Genomic DNA, 7,718 nt, shown 5'->3' with positions numbered 1-7,718 from the left:
ATAATATATATATATATATATATATATATATATATATATATCGAGTATGCATTAGTACTGGGCGCATTAGAAAGTGACCTTGTCGAAAATAAAAAATTACTCCTTTGAGAAAATGGGTCGCACGGAGGTATCAACAATTTCTACTTTCGAAATTTCGCGCGATTGTATTCGATTCAACTTTCCGAAGTAAGACTTTCCTTTCACATATTTGAACAGTAGGTTCAAAAACATCTTGTTAGTATGCGGCGCGCGCATGCGTGATAGAAGTAGTTTATTATTTTCATAAAGAAAATGTAATGGAATGGCTCTCTGGCGCTGAATCATTCACGGACTTTCATCGGATATGTACGCGATGTTGGTTCGGATTAACCGTTTCTCAAGGTCCAGTTTCTTAGATGATCTTCTCTTCTTCGAATATGTTTCAATAGCGCGATCAGGCATAATGAAAATCTATGGAAAGTATTATATCGGGAAGAAACACGATCGCGGTCAATGAAAATTATATGCACGGCACGAAACTTACCGCTCTCTAGAGTACGTACACTTCTGAATAATTGAATTTGAATAATTAGCCTTTTTTTATTTCCAGCAAGGTAATAAAATTATTCTATGATAATTCTTTTATACTAAACCAACGAAAGTTATATCTTGACATTAAAGGAACATGATTAAATTATTCTAAAGTAATTTAATTACTTTTCTTGATTGTAGAAAACCTAATCAAATAAATTTTCTTTAAATAATTGAAATTAATTTAAAGCATTTATTTCATTTCACAACTCATCCACAATTAACAAGAGGCATTTTAATGTATCTTAATATTTTGTGGAATAAAAAAATAGCTTTGAATATCTTTAGCAAGATATTATTTTTATTTATATTACTATAATTATATTACTATATATATTACTATAATTATTTATATTACTATTTTTATCATCACAATTAGCGATGATTTAATTTATTGCATACTATTTAATAAAAGCTATAAAGAAAAGAAAAAGATCTATAAGAATCAATTTTACTATGCAATTATACACTTCTTGAAATTCCTTTGAGAATTAGTTCAAGATTAATTTATTAAAAACACTCACTAATCGTGTACTTTTCGAACAAAAGCGTTATATTTCAATAACGTTTCGTGGCTTACCCGCAATTGTCTCTTTTCATCTCGCATTCGTTTCGATAAAGCTTGTTATCGGAACCGCAAACAAACTGACGCTCCCCGCTGCAAATCTGGTTGCAAAGAGCAGTAGTGCGACAGTGTTGCGCCGGAACTTGAACTACCCTCTGGCCGCAAGTCTCACGTTGTAGATAGCACAGAGATCTAAATGCATACAAGTGCACACATGATGTAATCATAAACCTCGTTTTCTGAAAGAATAATTCGCAGCTACTATTTAAAATCTGATTAAAGCTTATTCTACACATGCATAGTTATACGTGGTAGCTGTAAAAATTCATCAATCATTGCCGAATACGAGAAGAATATTCGACTGTGATTGGTCAATTCTTACAACTTACGCAATTGTAGAGTAAGCTTAAGCTTTAATTGTTTTTAATTGTTACCGCTGTTATAACATGTTCAATTCGACTTGTTCTTAATCTCGAAAAAAAATGTTAGAATTTAAATATTTCGATTAAACCCGTAGAAGTTTATTATTGTACTTATCGCGGATTTCAACAGTGCTAGAACAAATGCGTATGGATGTACATTTATATGAATCTCGAAATTTCAAATCTCAAATTGGCAAATTCGGAAATCTCAGAAATTTCAATTGATATCAATTTATCTCGCTCGATTCACGATCAGAACCGATTATCATAACAGAAGAAATTTTGAAAACAGCCCGAGACTTTTGGTCGAATGATCATTTGAGATACACGCGTTTTTAAAATCTTCGGCAGCGAACGTTCTGGAATCCGAATAACTCTCTTAATCACCGATAAACGTTGCCGTCGCTTCCACAAACTGGTTCCTCGGGTACTTCAGCACAGTCTTCAGGGCAGTGTTCGATCTCTTTCAAGGTCGTGCACTCGCCAACATGAGCTGATTGAATGCCCTTTCTAAAACGTATTAAATAAAATGTATTAAGTATCGGAAAATTAATTTGTCTTGTTGATGATTGTGATTTCTAGAATTCACAATAGTTGCCACAACCGACAGGAGGAGAGTAAATTTACCAATATTTTTCTATTTTCATAAATGTAAACTTACAAGCAAATCGCTACGTTCAAATGGCACTGATTTGGATAGGTATTTGCGTCACTACCGCAAACCGGATCTACTTCGCTTCCGCATCTCTGCTGTTGCTTCATGCATTTCATTAGCCGGGATCGACACTTTTCAAAGTCTACTACCGTTACTTTTCTTCTTGCATGCCTGTTGATTAACATTTGGCTAAAGACATGCCGACTAGTATAGTCATATAACAAGAAAATAGTAAATTGAATTTTTTGAATGTGACAAGTTCGATTATTTGTTTTTTACTACATCAATTTAATAACACTTAAATATATTTATAATTCATATATCCCTTCCTTATTTCAAAAGTGTACTTTAACTTCGTAATAAATCATGACAACAAAAAGGTAATTTTTAAAAAGTCATCAAAATTATTACAATTCAAAAGAATTGTTAAAAAAAAATCATTAAAATTTACAATTCAAAAAGAGTAATTTTTTAAAGAATAATTTTAAGAATTATGAAACAAAAATGACAATTGAAAATTTGTCCTCTTTTCTGAAAAATTTATAGCGAATTTGATTGAATGCACTCAGTGCGCACTGGTGAATATTAAAGCCGTCGTACACTAATTATCGTAAAAATGTATATTTAATATGAAAACGAGTTAAATTATGAAATCATTAATAGATTTTATAGTGCTGTTAAATAAAATATGATTCAAAATATTTGTATTTATTTGTATACTTAGATTTAAGTATATAACGGCTTTAATATGCACGAGTGCATATTAAATATGCACTGCATGTTAGTGCGTTTAATTTAATTCGCTATTATTTTTTTGGATTGTGTCACTTTTGAAGTCAATTAGGGAGCGATATAGTAAATGAATACAAATATATACGCACCCGCAGTTTAGCATTTGCATCTCGCACTCGTTCCTGTATATATTTCCATCCGATCCGCAAACCGATACTTCTGGCTCATCTTTGCACTCTAAGGGACACGCATTGCTTCCGGATGTCCGTTCTCGAGATACGCAGAACGACATCGGCACTTCAAAGACGTGCTTGCTGAAAGACACAATCCAATAAATATTATTGGACTTAATAAAATCTTTGTATCGAATAAAACCGCAATGAAGTTTACATGACGTAATTAAATTGCTAAAAAAAAATTAAATTAAAACTCATCAATTAATTATCCAAATGAAAATTCAAATATTGAGAAATGTTAGGCCGCACAAATTGCTTCGCGTTTCTAACAAATCTAATATTTATACAATCCCGGTGAAAAGAGGCGAAGGAGCTGAGTTAGCTCGAATATTTTTAAAATTAGGCAAAGGATTATAACGAAGAGCTTAGGAGAATGATTCATGAATAATTAAATGCATATAGGGAGCAACACTGAGACGAAAGAAGCAAAGGAAAATGGATGGGGCTTATGAGAATTTTTTTAAAAGATTCTGGTCCCAGTCATATATGTTGAATTCGTTGAGGATTTGCCGCTTACCCGCAATTTTTCGCCCGCATTTTGCAGGTGTTCGAGTACAAAATACCGTCGCTACCACAGGCAGGCTTGGCACCACGCCAGCACGATTCACGACAATGTCTTGTGGTCTGACAGTGCTTCTTATTTGTACGCACGACGCCTTGGCTGCGAACCGGAAAAATTAAAATCGTTTTGCGGCCAGACTAGTTTTATGTTAAATTTAAGAATAGATTCTTTTATGTTTTACAAAACGACTGCAACAGTAGTCTGTAGTGAATTACAGTTTTTATAAAGAAATTTTTTTCCATGCAAAAAATAGAAGATATAATAGATGAGGTGTAGCCATAAATAATCATGACTAGAGATCTGACTTTATTGCGTGAAGAATAAATAATTCTGAACTTTAGACAAATACGAAAGACTAAGCATAATTTTCGTAGATTTAAAAATTTCCGATCCACGTAACTCTGTCGTTCATAATTGAGGTCAATCTTCAACGTACCCGCAAGTGAGCAGCTTCATCTGACACGTAGACTTGTAAACGTTTCCATCGCTTCCGCAAACCGGTCCGTCGAGCGGCGCGTAATCGCACGAGACTGGACAGTTCTCCCTGTGAGCCGAAATATTATTGCAGGGCCCAAGATGAGATAACTCGATTCCGACTCGGCAAATCTCTACCCTGAGCATACACTTGTTCAAGTAGGTACGCCCATCGGTGCCGCATACCGGATCTTGATCGCCCGGACAACGATGTTCGCATTTGCTACCGGATGACCTCAGGCAAGCCGTCTTCTCCGTGGCCACAGTAATGCCTAAATAAGCGTATGACAGCGAAATAATGAGATACGTACATAAATTTTGCGCGGTCATTAAGCGAAAGAGAGATCTTCGTGTATATACACATGACCTCTTCGTCTACGAACAAATAATTTACTCTGGCGCGTAAATAGTTCGTTTCAATGCTCTAGGAAATCGTGATTCGTTTTGCAGCTACGTATAATTTATCACGGCCATCTATTATACAAATGAACGGATCCTTACCATAAGCTGTTATCGCGAGAAAAAGAATACGAATAGGAATCTCTTTATCTCATTTATGTGAAGCACGATAATATCGCATGAAGATCGGCGAAGAAGGTCGCATTATTTCCGCAATTGTAATTGAAGTGCGCGTCTGCCGTGGTTATATTTCTCGATAAACCGCTACTAATAGGCTTACGCGCTTATTCTTACGGTCAGTTAATATACAAAACGGGATAACGAAATCATACAGAGTACTACGATATACCGAGCGAATAGCGTTTCGGAGAGGGAAAAGAAAAACTGTAATCTCGCGGCGAGCGAACCGGAGCGCGTGTGTTACTATAATAACTAATAACTATTATAATTAAAAGCATGCCTTACCCTTTCCGCACATCTTCTTCCGCATTTCACACTGCGACGCGTATATGACACCGTCGCTACTGCAAACGGGTTCGCCACTCGGTGGACATATCCTGGGACATGCACTGGACACGTAATCTGCGTGAAAAAAAATAAAAACTTTATTGACGTACAAGATAGTATAAATTTGTCAACACACAAGGGCAGTGTAATTTAAAATAGTACCTCAAAAGATGAGGCATCAGCAATAGTACTGTTTACGAAGCTAGATGTAATCTATTAATGTAATCTATAACTTAATGTAATCTATAACTCTCTCTTAATGTAATCTATAACTTAATAATAAATAGAATAAAAAGAAGAAGCATACGGATAGTGAGTAAAAATTTTGCATTTACAACATGCGACGAAAATATATGGAATTAAAAATGGGAAACGATGTAAAGAGACCCCAACAACACAAATATTGCTGCAAGTTTTGTGCTAATGGGGGAAGCAGCTATTCTAAAAATAAAGATGGATGAGAACCAAAATATTACTAAATAAGAAGAAATATTTGATTGCAACATAAAAGAAATTATGCCGATATTAATAAGGAGAATACATGTACAATAACGATTTATACTTAAAGCACGGTTGTAGTAATATTAATTAAATCGTAATCAAAAATTATGATGAAACAAAGATTATGAAATTGTATCTTAATAGCATCGTCATCATGGAATAATCATGGAATGTACGCTATTTCACTAAATTATATGCTTTCCTGCTTACTTAATAGACCATATTTTAACGAGTATGTTTGTGTACTGTTTGTAAAAAAACAAAGTTTAAGCATCAACGATATTCTGATTAAAAAAGAAGAAAAAAGAGAAAAAAGTATAACATTTACTGTTAAATACTTTACTTTTGTTATGTGTCATCATGATGATGACACATAATAATATAACCTAATCTAACCTAATCTTGTACTATTACATACCTCACGTGTTATCTATTATTGTAACGACATAATTGTATTTAATAATCATAATGATTAATATTAATATATTTAGTAATCTTAATAATCATAATGTTTAAGCATATATAACATAGTCGGCACCAGTGGGAATTTGGCCCCGCGCAACAAAACTCCACTTTTGTTCTACCAATTGCTGTATTCGGCTAGTATAGAGTGGCGGTAATTTATGAAGCAAAAGTGGAGGGGCTAATTTTTTGTGTTGCGCGGGGCCAAATTCCCATCACTAGTCGACACAGGAAAGAAGCAGAATTAGCAAAAAATAAATATCTGTTTAAATGGAGGAAATGAGGGTGCTTTCCCATAACATGATCGGAAAACAGATTCTCGGAAAAATCATACGACTAATCAGAATTATTAGTTTATACGATATGTTAAACTTAAAAAATTCTCATTTAGCCTTTATTCGAATGTATTATTAAAAAATTCTTATTGGTCATATACTTTTCCGAAATTCCAACTTTTCCGAGATTCCGACTGTCATAGACAGAATCAACCTGAATCATGGTTTAATTATAATACGGAATACACACAACCATACTCTCATTAAGGGATCTTCACATTCTAACGAAACGATCACTCAAATATCTTACTGCTATCTATTGAACATAGGAAGTCCATTAAATAATTGAATGCGGAAGCATGCTTGCGGAGGGAGAGGGAGAGAGAACGTTTAATACGCGATATATCGGATAAGATCAGCCTGATACAATCTGATTACGACGTGAAGCTCATGAAATGCATCACCTGGCGTACCTAAGATATATGCACGCATTTCTAAATTTTTTTTAGACAATCTCGAGAGTGGAAGAAATTTATCGCGGGCGAACACGTGTAAAATTTATTTCGTAACGATCTTGCTACATGTCGTTTTTTGATTATGAAACTTTATGTTACTTACTGTAACACGTCACAAAAGCAAAACTGAAGTTGTATAGGATAAATTTGGATAAGAAATAACTATCTTTAAAATGCAAAAAAACTTTAATTTTTGTTATCTTGGTATCTTTAATAATGTTATTATGGTATATCTTTTTCGCTATACAGAAAATACAAATATAATACTATTATATTCTTTTTGCATTAAAAAAAAATGACCATTTTTATCTTAGTAACTAATTAAGATGCCTAAAAAACGTTGAAATAACGAAAGCCAAATATATTTCCGTGCGGCATTGCTATTTTTTTTTTTATTGAGAAATAAAGGTTACCGTCTCAGTCAGAAACGATAATGGAATCATTGTCGGTTCGACATCAATATGATGATTTCGAGATTGAATCAACGTTGAATCAATGTCAATTCCATTGTTATTTCTGATGACTGGGTGTACACATCATCTCTTTCGCAGTATTATAATACGCGAGGGTGTGAAACGATATATTAAATTATTAGTGGAGTATTCTATATGAACAAAAATACATAGATCGTATAGAGGTAATATTTAAGGTCGCATAGTGAGAGATATGGTGAGAAGATTAGGGAGAGGAATAGAGAGAGAGAGAGAGAGAGAGAGAGAGAGAGAGAGAGAGAGAGAGAGAGTAGTTATTAGTATTACGTAGTAGTGTACTCTACTATAGTAACTTAACTAATAGAGTATATTATAGTAATAACGTAAATAAAAGTAAGTAAAGTAAACTAAA

The 7,718-nt window shown here is 33.8% G+C and overlaps 1 protein-coding gene across 1 annotated transcript in view; it reads right to left on the bottom strand.

The window, feature by feature from the left end:
* Nucleotides 1-5,982, bottom strand: part of LOC105625814 (agrin) — a 16,353-nt gene extending 10,371 nt beyond the window's left edge. Inside the window, exons 1-8 of the mRNA XM_012207127.1 lie at nt 5,967-5,982; nt 5,081-5,197; nt 4,179-4,488; nt 3,698-3,841; nt 3,094-3,258; nt 2,219-2,383; nt 1,945-2,067; nt 1,151-1,327 (exon numbers count right to left, since the gene is read on the bottom strand). Of these exons, the coding sequence (XP_012062517.1) occupies nt 1,151-1,327; nt 1,945-2,067; nt 2,219-2,383; nt 3,094-3,258; nt 3,698-3,841; nt 4,179-4,488; nt 5,081-5,197; nt 5,967-5,982 (1,217 nt within the window). The remainder of the gene's footprint in view (nt 1-1,150; nt 1,328-1,944; nt 2,068-2,218; nt 2,384-3,093; nt 3,259-3,697; nt 3,842-4,178; nt 4,489-5,080; nt 5,198-5,966) is intronic.
* Between the last annotated feature and the right edge of the window lie 1,736 nt (nt 5,983-7,718).

This window comes from Atta cephalotes (assembly GCF_000143395.1).
Source record: "Atta cephalotes unplaced genomic scaffold scaffold00003, whole genome shotgun sequence".
In the NCBI taxonomy this organism is placed as follows: domain Eukaryota; kingdom Metazoa; phylum Arthropoda; class Insecta; order Hymenoptera; family Formicidae; genus Atta; species Atta cephalotes.
This window is presented reverse-complemented; position numbering and strand designations above follow the sequence as displayed.